Below are 19320 nucleotides of genomic sequence, written 5' to 3' on the forward strand. Positions count from 1 at the left end.
TTATAAGCTCACTACGAGTCAGAATCCACTCAATGGCAATGGGTTTGGTTTGGTTTGTGTGTGATAAAAGGTTGCACAGGGATGCATACCTACATCTCATGACTCAAACTCCAGTGCTCTTTCTGCTATATAATAGGCATGTGTACTACATTCTAGGACTAGAAGAAAAATAACGCATCAAGAAAGACAAAGCATATTCTCTGCCCACAAGTACAGTCATAAATCAATGACGGCTCATTAACTTTCACTCTATCTCTGTTTTTCAGATTAATTTTGGTTACTCACTGCACAGCTTTTTTAATTCCTGGACAGTATTACCAATGTCAAGCTATTCTTCAAATTCTCCAAATTAGTCCTGAAAATAGTTCCTGGAAATATTTCTACAATGTAGGATCAAGGCTCAAAAATAGGCTGATAGAGATTCCTGGTCATTCTTAGTCTTCATTATCAAGTGTATGATGTCTCTTTTTGATAACTAATTCAATGCATTTATACTTGCAAATCCTTCACGATGGTCATAATCTTTCTTTTGAATGTGCTTTTTATACATAATCTACACCTGGAATCCAAGAAATGCAAAGGAAGTTTGGACTATTGCTTTAAAGTTGACTGCAGCAACCAATGATAAGAATAAATTATTTCCAGAAGAAAGACTTCCTCAAAAGGAGCTCCTTGAAGAGAAATCATGGTGACACTTGACCATATATACATTTCAAGGGCTTCTATGAACAATTGGTTAATATTAGTTATGGGATCACCAGTATTTTTGAATGGCAATAAAGAGAATGAACTCAGATAAAGATGGTTGACATAGGTGCCAAGTTTTTTGGTAAGAAGTCATGAAGATGAACTGGAAGTCATAGACAAGTTGATAAGAATGCCAAGGCTTCCTTTGCAGAAGTCTAAATGATAGCTGCTCCAAAGGTGAGGAGAAGGTGAGATGTCATGGGAGGAAGTGAGAAACTACAAGTACAGGTGACGTCACACTTAAAGACCCAATAAGAATACCATCACTAAATATTTTTTAAATAAGATCATTTAATTTTATTATTCTACACTCCATTCTAAAGCCTTCAAAGCACTCTATAGAAACTACTGTGCTACCTTAGTTTTCGTGTAAGTTATAAAAATTAGAAATTTCTTTCTCAATGTTCCAAGTTAAAAGGGGATCTAATATAAAGAACAAATTCAGTTTCAAATACCTCTTAAACACAAGATTTAAAATATATACTATATTATTACTTCCTATATTCTAAGATGGTCATTTAGGTTTTAGAACTATTGAAAGTTTTACATTTAATAAATTTCATCAATTACCGTATTTTTATACAAATAACACATACCTTCTATGTTTGCCAACTTCGGCTATGCAAATTCTTTTTTTTACATGTTGACGTAAAAAAATTAACATAGCACACTTATGAAAATACCTCGCAGGGGATAGGGCACGGCTGGCAAACAAATGTAGAAGGCTCACATTATTTGGATAAAAATACAGTAGCCAATTTAGGCTTAGTAATCCAAGAAGCTCAAGAAATTTGATAAGTTTTTCTTATATCTGTGTATTTCCAGATTTAATGTTTTACATTATTATTAATTACGTTTAAATTTAAATATTGACTGTCATTCTTAAAATCAACACATTGAACTACATAGTGCATTTTTTTTTCTTACTAGCTTTCTATCACGAGTCAAAAGTCTTTGAATTTATGATTAGCCATCATACCCTAAAGGTAGTATATGTATTTCCAGGTTTTCATTTTTTTTAACGTCCATGTCCTTCATGGAATTTGACTCAGAAGTTTCTACTGAAGTAAACTTTTAAAAACCTTGATTTTGTGCCTTTAATATTTCATTTGATTGCTATTCCTAACTGAGAGCACTTACAACCAACATATTTAAAGTTCTGTATTTGGTAATATATTTTCTGGTACTTTGTTTCCTATCATAATGGGCTTTCAGAGATGAAGCAAATTTTAGATTTCACAAATAAACAATATCTCTACAGTACAGTGTGCTATTAAACAAACAAAAAACAAACCCACTGCCGTTGAGTCGATTCCAACTCATAGCGACCCTATAGGACAAAGTAGAACTGCCCCATAGAGTTTCCAAGGAGCGCCTGGTGGATTCGAACTGCTGACCTCTTGGTTAGCAGCCGTAGCACTTAATGACTACACCACCAGGGTTTCCTAGTGTGTTATTAGAGGTTCCTAAAACTAAGCAATAAAATGTGTACACTTTCTGTGCTACCCATTTATTGCATAGAAAATGAGGAAGATTGTCAAAGAATTTATTTTAGGAAGAAAACTACCAGTTTTAAATAATATACAAATAGTTTACTACTAGGCCATATTTTATTCTTAATCACTCTCAGTTGGAAGGTATCCTCTTGCAGTATATTCAAGAAAATGATTTCATGAACTGACCTATTATTTTCAAAGGCAAGGACAAAATAATTTTTCTTCTAGCTTACATATTCACCTCAAATTGTTTTAATGAATTAACACTTCTCATAGTTTCAATGAATGCACAGGTTTAAAGTGCTTATCAAAAATAATGCTATATTTAAAGTTTAGCAGCCTTAAGCATAACATTTGTTGACTCTACTCCTACTTCTTTCATCCTTGCATGGGGAGGATATTTGGTTATAAATACTCCTACACACACAGCTCACTTATTCACCCTGATCTCAAGTCTCTTGTCCTTTCCATCTCTCATCTATATTTTATTACTATTCCTGGTTTCTTCCTTATCCTTCCTTCCCTCCCACACATTCAAATCAACTGCCTACTGAAATCCTGAGTTCCGCTCTTCAGTATCCGTTCAAAACTAATATGTTCCCAAATAATCCTTCATAATTCTTTGCATGCCTTATTCCTCCTCAAAGACCACTTGTTCACCTTAGTTCTCCAACCCTTACTTATCCCTACAGAGGTTTAAGAGCCATTTCTTGCTCTTCCTTTTCCCTTTCCAAAACATTTCTTTGGAAGGTACAGACAAGAATCCCAAAAAAGCAAATTCAATAAACCAGAGCAGTAAGAGGGCTTTTTTTTTTTTAAGAGGTCTTTGAATTAGATGAGAAATTTTTAATGACTATGGTAACACTGAATTGCATTATGATTAGTGCCTAGCTGATTTCATTTTCCTGTGCAATATGGATGTACTGCCAAGAAATTGAATCAAGTTACGTATTACAACACACTGTAATAAAGCATGATAAATTGTCTAAATTCGTGAGGTAGAAGAATCAGGATCAGCATAACACTGGTTTCTATGAGGTGGAGATCAGGTGGAGATCAGGTATATCTCTGCCTTCCCACTTCTCCATTACTTCTAACACCAGCTGCCCCACCCATGGCACTCTACTCTTCAGGGTTCGATAATTCATTGCAATGCCCACACAGAACTCACAGACCATAGTCATAATTATATCGTTTATTAGGGAAGTAATAGGATACAATGCAGGATCAGAATCAACTTGGAAGTAACAGGAACAACTTGGTATCAGTGTCAGGAAGCCCATAGGCAAGGTCTAGAAGGGTGTCCAAAGTGGAGAGCATATCCCTCCTTTCTTCAGTGCAGGACAGCTTTTGACCAGGACAACTCTCAGAGCAAAAAGGCTCATGGAACTGATAAGCTCTCCACTGAACAGCTGTAAGACTTTTCTTAGCCAGTGCCACTGCGCTCCTCTACTGATCAGTGGGCATGACTACTCTGCTGGGCAACTGCCTTCTCTGCCAGGCTGGTGCCCCAACTTGGCTTCTGTGCTGGGTGGCTGCCCTCTCTACCATGTAGGCCTCTCTACTCTCAGACTCCCCATTGTCGGCCACTCCACTGTCAGCCTCTCCGCTGCTAATTGACTCAGTTCATAGGCAATGTAGCAGTCTGCTCAGCTCTTCCAGCTGCTTTTTGATGTCAGGCCTTTCTACCATTGACCTCTCTGTCACTAACTGGCCCAGCTAATAGGCAGTGTAGCAGCCCGCTCAGCTCTTTCAGTTGCTGCTCTTCTGGCAGCAGCTCTCCACCGTCAGTCCTCTCTGCCATTGGGTCTCTCTGCCATTGGGTGCTCTGCCTTCAGGCTATGCATCATTGGCCTCTTTCCTGATGGCCTCTCCACCATTAACTGACATACCTCATAGCCAGTATAGCAGCTCACTCCACTCTCTCAGCTGTTCCCCACAGTCAGGCCTCTTTGCCATTGGTTCTTTCTGTTGTCGGCCCCTCTGACACTAAATGGACTAACTCATATCCGGTACAGCAGCTCTGAGCTCTGCTCTGCTCAGCTTTCTCATTTACTCTTTGCCATTGGGCCTCTTGCCAACAAGCCTCTCCACCTTCAGCTCTCTGCCCTAGGCCTCTCTGCTGCCAACAGGCCCGGTTCACATCCAGTGTAGCAGTTCACTCAGCTCTCACAGCTGCTGCTCACCTGGCAGCAGCTCTCCACAGTCAGGCATCTGCCATCAGATCTCTCTACTGTTGGGCTTCTCTGTTGCTATCAGCCTCTCCTTTGCTAAATGGTCCAGTTCATAGCCAGTGTACCAACATCGGGACCACCCTGCTCTCATGTGGCTCTGTTTCTCTGCTAGCCCAGGTCTTAGCTTGCAGCTCTCTCAGTTACAGCATCTTTTACCAGGCAGGGAAGGGGCCACCATGTCACAAAGGATATGTTACCCTCCTTGCTTCTGTCAACCAGGAGGCCTTAAAAACCTCATTTCAGCCCTCTACACACACCAGAGATATCATTGCTGCTGTCAGAGGGATGTTGGCTGAAAGCAAAGAAAACCAGAAACATCTTTACCTGTGTGTTATTGACTATGCAAAGGCATTCAACTGTGTGGATCATAACAAATTATGGATAACATTGTGAAGAACGTGATTCCAGAACACTTAATTGTGCTCACATGGAACCTGTACATAGACCAAGAGGCAGTTGTTTGAACAGAACAATGGGTACTGTGTGGTTTAAGGTCAGGAGAGGCGTGTGCCTTTCACCATACTTATTCAATCTGTACACTGAGCAAACAGTCAGAGAATCTGGACTAAATGAAGAAGCAGAAAACAGCATCAGGATTGGAAGAAGACTGATTAAAAACCTGTGATATGCACATGACACAATCTTGCTTGCTGAAAGTGAAATGGGCTTGAAGTACTTACTGATGAAAATCAAAGACTATAGTCTTCAGTATGGATTACACCTCAACATAAAGAAAATAAAAGTCCTCACAACTAGACCAACAATATCATGATAAATGGAGAAAAGATTGAAGTTGGCAAGGATTTCATTTTACTTGAATCCACAATCAACACCCAATGGAAGCAGCATTAGGCTAATATGCTGCAAGACACCTTTTTAAAGTGTTAAAAAAAAAGTCACTTTGAGGACTAAGGTGCGCCTGACCCAAACCATGGTATTTTCTATAACCTCATATGCATGTGAAAGCTGGACAATGAGTAAGGAAGACTGAAGAAGAATTGATGCCTTTGAATTATGCTGTTGTTGGGGAATATACCATGAATTGCCAGAAGAACAAACAAATCTGTCTTGGAAATATAGCCAGAATGCCCCTTAGAAGCGAGGATGGCTAGATTACATCTCGCATACTTCAGAAATGTTATCAGGAGGGACTAGTCCCTGGAGAAGGACATCATGCTTGGTAAAGTAGAGGGTCAGCAAAGAATAGGAAGACCCTCAATGAGATGGAATGATACAGTGACTGCAACAATGGGCTCAACATAGCAATGATTGTGAGGCTGGCACAGGACGAGGCAGTGTTTTGTTCTGTAGTACATGGGGTCGCTATGAGTCTGAACCAACTTGATGGCACCTTATAACAACATTTATACCAGTCCCCATCAGCTATAAGGCAGAATCTCCTTGATCACACCAGAGTTCAGCCAATCCTGAATTACCCATGACATGTCAATTAACTCAGGTCTTGTACAAAAGTAACATTTTCTGCTGACAGAAACTAGTTCTTCCTCTGGGCAAAAGTAACAACCTGCTGGGGAAGAAAGCAACCTGGGAGACTCCCAAGTTATCTGCAAAGAACAGAGACAAAGGTAACAATGTCCTCAGGGCTTAAGCGAAAAATCTTCCAAGCTGTTTTTCCAAAGAATCAAGGCAAAAGGCCACATAAAGGATCTCAATTGCACCATACACACATTACCTAGGAATCCATACTCTTACAGGGTTCTTCTGAGTGACGCTTGATAATTCTCATACGTAGTTTGCTATTGTGTGAAAGTGTAGACTCTACCAAGCATGTCATGATAAGAATAATGCAGTGCAATAGAGTTTAAAATAATGTTACATCCATCATTTTCACAACTTTGCCTTTTCATAAATTTGATATAAGAGGTATAAATAAGTACCTTCAATCATTTCTTCATTTTCAAAAGAGAGTTCAAATTGTTTCCACTCAAATTTCAAAGTAAGCTTTCATTACTTTTATTTTATTCACTTATTAATGCAGTCAACAAAAATTCACTGACCACCTACTATGTGCCAAACACAGTTCAACATAAATTATCATTAAAGCCTTGATTTGCAACTTACCATGGGCCATGCGATGGAACCAGTAGTAGCCAAAGTCAACTGCTAAGAAGGTCAAATACCAAGTCCATGGAGAATCCCAAGGCAAACTGAAGATTCTGTAGCTCTCCCAGATATAAATGTAACTGGTCAGTTCAATACTCCTGAAAAGCAAACTAGAAAAATAAAATTCAGGAACAAGGTGTTATGGATTGAACTGTGCTCCCCAGAAATGTGTGTTGTAATTCCTAACCTGAATGGGTTGTCTTTGTTATGTTAATGAGGCAAGATTAGTGTAGGGTGTATGTTCAGTCAATCTCTTTTGAGATATAAGAGAGATTAAACAAGCAAGCTAAGAAGCAGAGATTAGTAAAGAAAGATGCCAAACCACGTGAAGATTGCTCAGAAGCAGAAGTTCAGAAGAGACAAGAACCCTCCTCCAAAGCCCACACCCTGAATTCAGACTTCTAGCCTCCTAAACTGTGAGAAAATACATTTCTGTTTGTTAAAGCCATCCACTTGTGGTATTTCTGTTGTAACAGCACCGGATAACTAAGACACAAGGATTATACCAAATTTTGGATGTAAAATCAGGCTACAACATTTTAGACAGTGTTTTAAAATGAATCTATGCATATGCAAAAAAAGAAGAAGAAACAATTTCTCTCTTCTATTTTATTTCATCCTGCTCAATTTCCTTGGTATTGAAATGATTCACATGATGTTTCCTTCAATTTCATAGGCACATGGATGTTAGCTTTTTGTGTTCTTAATTCTACTGGGCTTAAGAGGCTCAGTTTCTATGATTGTCATTTCTAAATCTTAATGAAGAACACTATAAGGCCACTTGAGGAAGGACATATAAAAGGTGGAAAACTATTGGTAGCATATTTTTAAAGGGGATTGAAAATTTGCCTTAAAATTTATTAATCCCTTAAAATTGCTTTCAGATTAAAGTTGTTTCTAACTCTCCTCTCTCCCCCTCCCGCACTTTTTCCCATGCACGCACACACACCCACATGAAACTACAGCTAAAGGCTTCTGAGAGGCATCCCAGGATGAGATAGAGTTGTTGTGCAAGGTCCATTAACTCCCTTATCTTCCTGACTAACAGCTGATATGCTCTAGGCAACATTTTCTTAGTAACATTTTTCAGGCCAGAAGGCTGCACCTTGAGAACCAGCTCCAGCCGGCTACCCAAGCCTACATAGAACCTGACCTAGGAACCTCCCTCCTCTGGAGGGGAGCATATTTGCCAGCCCACTGTTTTACCCGAAGCCCATTCTGGAACGAGAGGTCCACCAGTATATCCAGCCCAAGATGATTCGGCAACTGGACTCCCAAACTTGGACAGGGGAGGGGAATTCTAAGAATGGGCAGGCTAAAGGGGGACTGAGGTGTAAAACTCAGAACCAGTCTCCCCATAAAAGATCCTCAAATCCCCAGCTTGGGTAGCGTGTGATCTTCTGGTCACTAGACCCTGCGTTGCTCCTTATCTGCACAGATAATAAACTTGCCACTTTCTGTTTCCCTTGCAACTGGTGTTTGTCTTATTTCAATTGGCTAATAGGATAGAACAAGAAGCCGAGAGGTGGACAAGAATCCGAGAGGTGCTCAGTTATATACACACAGACACACAGACACACACACCTTTAATGTTTTTTAAGAAATTAAACTAAAGACCACATTTCAGGTTCTCTTAGCATTTCAATATTTCTTGTAGAAAATATAAACTAGAGCTTTCCAGATGTAAATGTATAATTTTCTCCTAAAAATACAGTATACAAACCTAGTTAAAATAAGTGATTATTTAAAAAAAATAACTAGACCCTAGAATATATCTTGTTGTCTGTTTTATCAAACCTCTTAAAATTCTTATTTCAGGGACTTTCAGACTTATATATAATATAATTCAATGTTATAAAGTCTATTTTTCTTTTAAATATTCTATGATCAACATTAAAACTCAATCATTCTTTTTTCACTTTTGTAAATTTGATTGAGTTGACTTTTTCTTCTGTATTTATTATTAAAATGTAAAATGAATTGATCATTCTACCTCATAAAGATTTATTCATAAACCACCAATAAATTTGTGGATGAAAACAGGAAATAGTTAAATATTCTAATTTCAGGTAAAAGTTGAAGAAGCAGCTCAAATTAGTATATCATTAAAATTCATCATGATAATAGCATTTCCCATTACCAAGTCAGTGCCTATGAATTAGCATGCTACTGGATCTTCAAGAAATTTGGGCCTTTAATGTTACTCTTCTCTCAGATTTAATTATGAAACTTTAAAGAATCTCTTATACAGTGAATGCTTCAAATTATTGTTTAAATTAAAAGACTAAACTACTTTACAACACCATTAATGCAAATAACAATAAATAACAAATGCTTATATTTTCACAGACTTCAACTTGCCACGTTAAACTCAATTTTCAATTCGAGATTACATGGCTAGAAGGAGTAGTTCTGCCTGTCACGCCCTAAGGGCAAGTCTTGAGGCCAAAGAAGTGCCCACCCAAGACCCCTGCCACAACCTAGGCAATGCTCTGGGTACCTCAGAATCCAGTGCCATAGCACCTTTGAACTTCACTTCAGAGCCTGTGTAAGCCTCCTTCCTAGTCTGGTTCTCCTGAGGTCAGATCTCTACAGGTGTGCAAACTATTAGGCTTGACAAGGTGGGCAAGTATGGCTGTTTTTAGACACGTAGACAGAGCTTAGACAAGCAGTCTATGATGTCCCCACACATATGTGAGGTCCCTCATGGGAGGACAGGCCATGGGCTGGTGCTCTTCTGTGCTATTGATTGCTTTTGTGTGCCCTTTCCAGCCATGGTCTTGTAATTCCCACCCAGGTGATTGGGTAGTAGGGTAATTGTGGCCCACCAAAGGGATTGGTCGTTTTCCCTTAAAAGAGAGCCAATTCCAGAACACAGAAGATCCTACCAACACAAAGGAAAAACAGCCAGGAGCAGAGAGCAAGTCCTTTGGACCCAGGATCCCTACGCTGAGAAGCTCCTGGAAGCAAGAGACGGAGAAAAAGAGAGAGAGCAAGCTGTAACCTTGAAGACAGTGAGAAGTGGTGGCAGGAAAGACACAGCAGCAGAGACTCAGCAGCAGGCGACAGTGTGCTGGGCTTCCTGGCCCACGGAGACAGAAAGCCAAGTGCTTCTGGGGAGAGGCCTAGGACCAGCGAGAGGTATGCCTGTGAGCATGGCTGGGAAGAGGCTGTCCTGATGGAAGAACTTTATCCTGAGCATTCCTGAGCCTGAATTGTAACCTATTTCTTCCCTAATAAAGCCCATAATCAGGAGTATGGTCTGTAAGTTCTGTGTGGCCCTTGCAATGAATTATCAAACCCAGTAGAGACTGCTGTGGGAGAAACAGTTGGTGTCAGAGTTGGTAAAGATGACAGAAAGGAAGCTTGTCTGACCTCAGCCTCATAGGAATCAGCCTTGGGCTGTTGATTTTCCAATGCCCTTGTGAAGCTAGAGGTCGGACATCAACCTCAAGCCATTTTTACAGGCTCCTACACTGTCCTGGAATTACAAGGAATCCAAGAACTTGGAATGTAAAACCTGCCTTCCAAGTTGTTATCAAGATCCAAAAAAAAAAAAAAACAAACCAAACCCATCGCTGCTGAGTTGATTGACTCATAGTGACCGTATAGGACAGAGTGCTACTCCCCCATAGGGTTTCCAAGGAGTGGCTGATAGATTCAAACTGCCAACCTTTTGGTTAGCAATCATAGCCCTTAACCGCCACGCCAATGTATTTGTCAAAATAGGGGGACGGAATAGATTTTATTTTACAGCTTGTTACCTTGGCTGTCAGCTTTTACATATTTAGACCAGGGCTTCTCAACATCATTGCTATTGTAGACCAGATGACCCTTTGCAGTAAGGGGCTGTCCTATGCATTCCAGAATGTCTAACAGCATCCATCTACTAGATACACCAGTAGCACCAATGCCTATTCCAGTTGCGACAACAAAATTACCTCAAAAAAAAAAAAAAAACCCGTTGCTGTCCAGTCGATTACAACTCATGTAAAATGTCTATTGAGGAAGGATGAGGGGAGGGGAGGGAGTGGACTTTGACCCTAGTTGAGAACCACTGCTCTAAAAAATCTGATCCACAAAGAAAAATTAAAATTTAGAAAATCCAACGAAAACTTGAAATATTCTATAGCTTCTAATGTAAGCATTTGTTCATGGTGTGAAAGCAGATGCATTCATGGATTCGTTCAATCATTCAACAAATTCACGTTAAGAGCCTACTAGCTGCCGGACAAAGGAGCCCTGGTGACACAGTGGTTAAAGTGCTTGGCTGCTAACCAAAATGTTGGTGGTTAGAGCCCACCAGCAGATGAGGGGGAAAGATTTGGCACTTTGCTTCCGTAAAGATTTACAGCCTTGGAAACCCTATGGGGCACTTCCACTCTGTCCCTTAGGGTTGCTATGAGTTGGAATCAACTTGACCGCAGTGGGTTTAGTTTTCGATTACAGGCCAGACAACACTCACAACACTGAGGATAAATCAGTGAATATGGTAAGCATAATCACCTGCCTCTTAAAAGTACCAACAGTTCAGTATACACATATTTTAAGTTGCTATCTTCCTTGTCAGTTCTATTTGAAATAGGCATTAAGATGCTAAAACTTCAATAAAAGAAGTTTCCAAAAAAAAAAAAAAAAACCTCCATTCGTAAAACAACGAGACCCTGCCTGAAATTGAAATACGTTTTTATTTCCTGTTCAGGTGCCAGATCTTGAGCAGACACCCAATTTATTATTCTGTCAACTGACTTACTAAGGTTGACACAAATCTAGCTCAAATATGCCTAACATAGTACAGTCAAGGCTTTTTTTTCACACTTTAGCACAAAGACAAACTTTCCTCAAGGCAAAGAGAAAGTGGGGAGAAGCTGTGGGAGTTATATTCCCTGCTTTCTATCAGCAAGATGAACATGATCCTCTTCCACTATAAATGTTAAAAAAAAAAAAAAGCCATAGAAAGAAAAAAAGCCACAACTAAAACCAATTCACCGAAGTGATACAGCTGGGAAATGACGATCAAGCTCTGGAAAGCCCTTGATTGCAGGAAATAGCACCTACATTTTCAAAAATGTTCCCACCAGACCTAGAATCATAAACCAAAGATCCTTCCCTTTTCTCGTCCCAATGCCTTTGCCCCCATCCCCACCCCCGCCCCAGCATATGACTCTGCCCTCTGGAATTCAAACTTCAAGTCTCTAAACCCCATCCTGTGGGAAGAGAAATATATACTACATATTGTAATAGTGAACTTCGTTATCACATGGAAATGGAATATTGGATTTCGAGGGAGCTTGGAATTACCAAATACCAGATCCCTTTCAGTTATTAAGTTTGAATGCAAGACAAGGGAAATGATCTATATACAAGGAGACAATACAATCCTCTAATCAACAACCTATGCACATAGAGGCTTTCCTCCCATTGTTGTATTTTCTTCATAAAACAAAAAAGAAAACAAACCCATTGCAGTTGAGTTGATTCCCACTCAGAGCGACCCTATAGGACACTGTAGAACTGCCCCGTAGAGTTTCCAAGGAACACCTGGTGGATTTGAACTGCCAACCTTTTGGTTAGCAGCCATAACACGTAACCACTACGCCACCAGCGTTTCCGTTTTCTTCATGAGTTCCCCCAAATAGCAGTTTTCTCTTGGGCCTGAAGCATATCTTTTAGCAAATGAAAGCTATTTCTCTAACTAGGTGAGGTGATTCCTTACATATTTGTATAACGCTTTCTTCAGAACACATTAGAAATTTGTCCTGTCAACGTTTGGTTACTGTAAAAAGCTGCTAAGGTACTAAACTGCTACTGTAGTACTGAACCTCAAATTTTATAGTTCATATATAGTGTTAAGATAAAAAAAGTCAATAAATAGGAATAAATATTATTTGGGAATTGAGAATTACAAAGCTGATTTACCTATCACCAAGAGTGGATATGTGACATTAGGTACATCATTTAACTTTTCAGTATCTTGGGGCTAACTTAAGATATGACAGCATTTGGCTGAGAGAACTCTAAAATTATCTAGCTCTCCAATTAGTCATTTTGAGAAAGAAAGTGAAAGCTCTCATTGCAAAATGATAAAATTTCACAGCAACTGAATTGGTAAAATTATGTGTGTGGTATTCACAGAAATCCGCCAACTTATTCTATTTCTTCACTGTCATGGCTTCGTGTAGGATCTAATGAGGCCAGACCATGCAAAACTGAGGAAGATAAATCAGACTTGTTTTTATTTCTAATAATTTTGTCTTTAATCCAGAAAGAAAAGCAATTTTTTAAGTCAGATCATTATCAATACCTTTTTTAAAATCTCAGAAAGTTATAAATAAATGGGTTTTTTTGTGTTCTACATACTGATTTTTCTCAGAGATTTTGTTATTTATTTCAAAATCTCTTAAGCCTGGCCCAGGGACTTAACACTGCCCATCTGCGAAGTTGCTGCCCCTTTGCTCCATCTAGTGGAATATTGGTTTTTTTCTCAGTAACAACGAGATCCATAATGCAGCCTCTACCTTCTGCAAACATGGAATTTGCACCGCCATTTCTTCCTGTGAAAACTGTCCTTACGTTTATGAAACAATCACTTAGTGTGTGTAATTTCTTTTTACATCGACCATAAAATCATACACTTTTAAAAACAAGTGTTGTAGATTTGGAACAAAAAAAATTGTATTATTCTTATTTGGCAGAAAAATGAACTCATTGAATACGCACACATGTCTAGGCCAATAAGCACCAGAAAACTTGCTTTGGTTAGGGAAAGTTTGCCTAATAGCAGTTCCTGAAGTTACACAATTAATAGCCAAGACAGTCTTCTAAGGCAGAAGTTAAGAGAAAATGGGGCATTCTTCCTAGCAAAAATAATCAACAAACCAGCATGTTCTTAAATTTTATTTTCCTCACTTGGGACGTTTTAATAACTTTCTATGTTAGTGGGAAAAAAAAAGCATTAATGTAAATAATAAGATATCATTTTAACATTACATAAATTCATTTACTTAATTTAGACAATGAATAACTGATTATTGAAGTCATCATCCAACAGGACACGCACTCGTTTGTTAGAAGTCTGATGTTGCCACCAGCAGTATTGCCTCTGATGCTAAAAGCAGAGTATAAAAACTCAGTACACAGTTTTCCTTTACTTTCCAGCCTCACCCCCAGGAGTCAAAAGTATTTCAAAGAAATTTAATTTCCTCCTTTTTAAATAAATTTTTTTTTCAGTGAATTGAAACATTCTTGTCAAGAATGGAAAATTCCATGGCAGACATGGCCTGTAAAACTATGCATATATAAGGGCAAGACTTGCAGAGCTAGCTCCGTAGTAAAAACTGGCAGTGACCCAAATGCGTTAAAAGCAGAGTGTCCCCAACTTATTTGAAAATTTGCCTACTTATCCCTACAACCTACTGCAATTTGATTTATAATCTGCTGTTTCAACAGAATAAACGAACCCATTAAAAACAAACCTACTGTAGATATTTATATCGGGAATAAAACTTCTCTAGGGAGGATGCAATTTATGGAAGCAGAAACATTGGAAGGAAGTAACAAATTGAGGTCCGGGATTTCTAATGAACGATTGGAAATTGAGTTCCGCTTAAACAAGCAGGGAAAAAAAAGATGTGATTATTTTTCACATGTAAGTCAGTAACAGTATAATTCACAAGTTTTAGAAAGATTTTTTTGAAAACATAGATTTAGTAAAAATTTTGATAAATCGAGTTTAATTCTTTATAGTCATATACGCAAGTAATTGATAAAAAAAATAAGCAGACAAAATAACTGCATATGATACATGTTTAATTTCAGGAACTAGAAATATGGCTCTAACTTTTTGTTTTTAACTTCAAGACTAGATTCTGACTAGAAAGGCTGCCTACTGATTTCTGAAGAGTTAAAGAGATGCAGGCCTGCCCAGAATCAGATTCTTCGGACATATGGATTTGTATTACACCTCATAGTCTGTCCTACAGCCTTGTAAACAAGATATAATCTGCTCCATGATTAATATTTTCCCCTGACATTCAGATTTTAAAAGATTCAGAATGTATCTTTCTTATCCCAAGGGTAAGCATACTACCACTGTTTCAGATGCTTCAAATTTTCTGTAACAATGAAATGGAGATCCCCAAATAAGCCTTGTTTTTCCTCAGAGTATGCTTCCAGCATTCCCATAACACGAATGGCGAAGTGGAAAAATATGTTCAGGGTTTCACTTTGATTTCCACAACTTCTTTTCTTAGAGGCCACAGGCCTATATAGAATTATTATCCAAAGTGTAATTCTTAACAAACAGATTCACCAAAGGGATGCTGCCATTTTTTCTGCATTCATATATTTTAAGGAAGTGGCAAGCCCCTGATGCTAGTGTAGAAAATGAAATTAGTCCCTCGGAGAGGATGCGATCAATGCCGTGTTAATCTAACCCTCAGCTGTTAATGATTTGCATGAGGCTTCCCCTTGATGCTGGGGCTTCAACTGAAATATTGCTGTAAGCGTTTCAGTCAGACTTCCCTTTTCTGTTCTTGTTGTGAGGAGACTGAGTTGAGTGCATCCAAAGGATCAGCTTTCCCTCTCTGCTTGTGCTCTGGTTTTCTTTTGTTTTTAAATAGTAATGATACATATGAGAATATTTCAAAATTTCATTTTCAGAAATTTTCTTTACTGAGATCTTCCAGATAAAAGGCTATGAAACATAAAATCTTTTGCAAAATGGACAGATTTCATATGTGAACCACTGTTCATGCCTACAAGAAAAAAAAAGGGCCAGCTGCTGTTTTCGTTCAAAATACAACTACAGACAAATAGCCTCCAAATTCAAGTTCATAACCTTTTACCTTTCTCTCATCGGGCACCAGAGTTAACAGTTTGTGTTAGCTTAAGGAGTGTTGTGGGTAGTGGGTTGTGAAGGAAAAGAACTGCATGTACTCTCCCTGAAGGATTGGTTTGTTTTGGCTTCTCTTTCCCTCTTTCTCTCTCTCTCTCCTCTCGTTTTTATTTTTGCGGAAACATATATTTGATTATTGTTTGTCCTGGTAAAACCTTATACCTTTTTGATCACACTGCTGAGCAAAAATATTGTATTAGGGATACAGTTTGTATTTCCAGTAGTTACAATATTATAAGAGAAAAAAAAATTTACTTGTAACCAAAGTCAAATTTGAAAAAGTAAAAGAAAGGCTGAAGCATTCACTCAACTTTCTGTCTCCCTGAGCTATAATAAATTCATTCTAACTCAGCAAAATATGTGACCCATAACTGCACCTGAAGGGTACCTCTTGGTTATTGATTTATTTTCACAGTTCGTCGATCGTTGCAATTTCTATAAACCTATACACTTAACTTTCTCAGAATAAAGCACAGTAATCAACGGGTATTTTTCAAAAACCAAATCTACATAGCCCTGGAGTATGCCGAATGCATTTGTTGTTTTGTTCAATGGAGACACGGAATAAAGGAAACCGTACATTATTTTAAATTCTTATTTAGTTTAACCTGAGAATTAACTGCAAATAACTTGAAGTATTATTATCCTCTGTGGAATACCCGGACGATGCAAACAGTTAAGCGCTCAACTACTAGCCTGAACATTGGCGTTTTGAGCTCACCCAGAAAAGACTCAAAAGACAAGCCTGGAGATCTGCTTCTGAAAGGTCACAGTACTGAAAACACTATGTAGCGCAGTTCTGTTGTGCACACATGGCGAAGCCATGAGTGAGAATTAGCTTGACAGCAACTAACAACTGATTATGACTACAACATGCAAACATACAAGTAGTTTTTCAGAGAGTTATTATTACTTATTGTATACCTCATACCCTGCCTTTTTCATAGTAACATTTATGAGAGAGAGTTTACTTTAAGGTTTACTTTTTTAGGTAAACTGTTTTTACACATTTATATGCAATTATTTTACCTTTTCTCATATATCTTTGTTTTAATTCCATTTTAAAAAATCCACCTTGGTTCCCACTGGGTGGTTCATAGAAACATTCCAAGGCACTGAGCACTCGTCAGAAATAAAGCTCTTAAAACAGTAAAAGAAGCAATGGGAGGAAAGTTGTAATAAGAACATTAAACAAGGACGCAAGGCACAGGCTTCTAAGGAAATCTTCCCTCATACTCTGCCTCTTCGGTAAATCTTCATGTACTGATGATACCTTCCATTCATTGGTCTGTCATCTACCCATATTTTAATTTACACTTTCCAAAAAAAGGGAGATCATTTATTGTTTACTATTATTTGGTTAAGGAGCCCTGGTTGCACAGTGGTTCAATGCTTGGCTGTCAACCAAAAATTCCGTGGTTTGAACACACCAGACACTCCATGGAAGAAAGATGTGCCAGTCTGCCTCCATAAAGATTATAGCCTTGGAAACCCTATGGGGTGGTTCTCCTCTGTCCTACAGGGTCACTATGAGTCAGAATTGACTCAACGGCAATGAGTTTTATTATTTAGTTTCCTTATCATCCAATTTTATCATCAACATAACACTCTAAAAATATTATATGGTTTTGTTTATTTTTTGAGCATCTACCATGTATCAGACACAATTTTAGGCACAAGAAATAAAACTATGAATACAGCAAACCTCTTCCTCTCAAGTTGCACACAAGCTAGAGGAAGATGAGCATAATATCACGTGACACTTGTTGTATCTAGGGCAACACCAGATTCTGTGAAAGTATAGAGAAATGGTGCCTATACAGGGTGCAGAGGACAGATAAGGCTTGCTGAAGAGTGTGATGTCTGTGCTTGGACCTAAGAAATGAATCAAAGTTGGCCACGTGGATGGATTTCCAGGCAGAAGAAAGCCCATGTGGCATCTGGGGAATGACATGCAGTAGAGTATGGATTGTACAAAAATTACAAAAGATGAGAAGAGAAAGCAGAGTCAAAGCAGAGGTGAAAACCTCTGTAGATGTGCAACTTGTACATTATTCTCAGGGTAATATGGAACTGGTGAAAGGTTTTTACCAGATTCACGTTACAGAAATGTTTAGCTGAAAATGGGGTCGGGCTAGAGACGAGGACACAAATTAGGAGACCATTGTAGTAATCTCGACATTTGTGTGACCTGCACTGAGGAGAGATTGCACTCGAGATTGCTATTCTATGTGACTTTAGCTGAGACAAACTAAACTTTCAAACAGATAACTGATTGCAACTCAGGGCTGGGACTAGGATACAGCAATTGAGCAGAAAATTTAAGGAGCTGTCAATAAACTTGGTAATCAGAATAAATAAAACTTAGGGCATTATTTTTAAAAGTGAATACAAAAGTCTATGGTGAACAAAAAATTAAAATTTTAAATAAAGATAGGAACTGAATTATTTGAGAATATACGTGCAAACAGACTAATTCCTGATGCAATGAGGTTTTTTTTTGTTTGTTTGTTTTTCTTTCATCTTTGGAGAACTTCAGTTTATTCACTCAGTGCTGCTAACCGTCTAATTCACCTTGGAAGCCGAGATAGAACACCAGCAGACAAAGATGTTAATGCATCATCCAGACGACCTGGTGGCTTCCCTTTGCGAATCCAGCTGACAATCAATTCAAGTAGCATCAAGCAAATGAAAAATGGAGTCGCCTGGAAAGGAAATTGCAAAGAAGAGACGCTATCCTGCTTGGTATGAAATTCTTCCACCTTTCCTGATTAGTCATTCCAGAAGTGGGAAGCCCAGAGTGAAATCAGATAGGAGGAGATGGTGTACACCTGTCCCAGGGATCATCTCTTCCCTACGGGAAAAGAAGTCAAATTGTTTTGTATAGACGTTAACGTGTGCTCCAATCATGTTATCAAATATGAAAATAAAATGTAACCATGGATGTAACCATGATAATTGTCTGAGAAATTAATAGGATTAGGGAGGACATGTTCCAAGTCAGAACTAAAAACAAAATTTTTTAAACGGTCAGAAGTCTGTCATCTACATATGACTAATGTGAACCTGTTTCAAAAGGCTTTCTTACGGATGCATACAATTCTAGTTTTTCATATTAGAAGTACCCAAATTACACTTGATGATGAAATTTAAGCTGTAACAACAAATAATTTCCCTCAGAGTATTTCAGAGAATAAGGCAATTTCAAATGTGTGTTTTAAATACCAGTCATGCTTTACTTATTCAGCTTGAACCTTGTTTTAAATTTCTAACAATTTCCTGGGAAGTTACACATAAGAATCACCTGGGGATCTTGCTAAAATGTGGATTCGGATTCAGCCTATCTGGGGTGGACTTGCAAATTATCAGCAGGGAGCTTGTTAGAAATGCAAATTCTCAGCCGGAGTTTGAAGCCCTGGTTGCAAATGTAAGTGTATTAATGTGTATTAATGACACAGCATCAAATTTTGTTGTTTCAATATGAATAATAATGACTTATAAAGATATGAATACTGTATCTCTTATTATTATTATTATTTTCTTAAGAAAAGCAAAAGAAGGAACAATCTCAAATTCTAAGAAGGATATGCATTTCACTAGTTTGGAGACTGATCTGGAGTTTTGAAGTTCTCTAAAATGAACTCCCAAGAACACTTTCTCTGATTTAATTTTTTTTTTCTATTTCTGGCCTAAACTAGTCAGTGCTGTGGAACAGCTTTGACAGGGTGGAGAACTTCAGTACTCAAGTTCTAATTCTGGATATTTCCACTTCCAATCATAGCCAGGAGGCAGAAGTGAAAAGTGCCTCTGCACACTTCAGAGT

The 19320-nt window shown here is 38.3% G+C and overlaps 1 protein-coding gene across 1 annotated transcript in view; it reads right to left on the reverse strand.

The window, feature by feature from the left end:
- AGMO (alkylglycerol monooxygenase) overlaps window positions 1-19320 on the reverse strand; it is a 205739-nt gene that overhangs the window by 185954 nt on the left and 465 nt on the right. Inside the window, exons 2-3 of the mRNA XM_023544382.2 lie at window positions 18072-18202; window positions 6560-6711 (exon numbers count right to left, since the gene is read on the reverse strand). Of these exons, the coding sequence (XP_023400150.2) occupies window positions 6560-6711; window positions 18072-18202 (283 nt within the window). The remainder of the gene's footprint in view (window positions 1-6559; window positions 6712-18071; window positions 18203-19320) is intronic.

This window comes from Loxodonta africana, chromosome 8 (genome assembly GCF_030014295.1).
Source record: "Loxodonta africana isolate mLoxAfr1 chromosome 8, mLoxAfr1.hap2, whole genome shotgun sequence".
In the NCBI taxonomy this organism is placed as follows: Eukaryota; Metazoa; Chordata; class Mammalia; order Proboscidea; family Elephantidae; genus Loxodonta; species Loxodonta africana.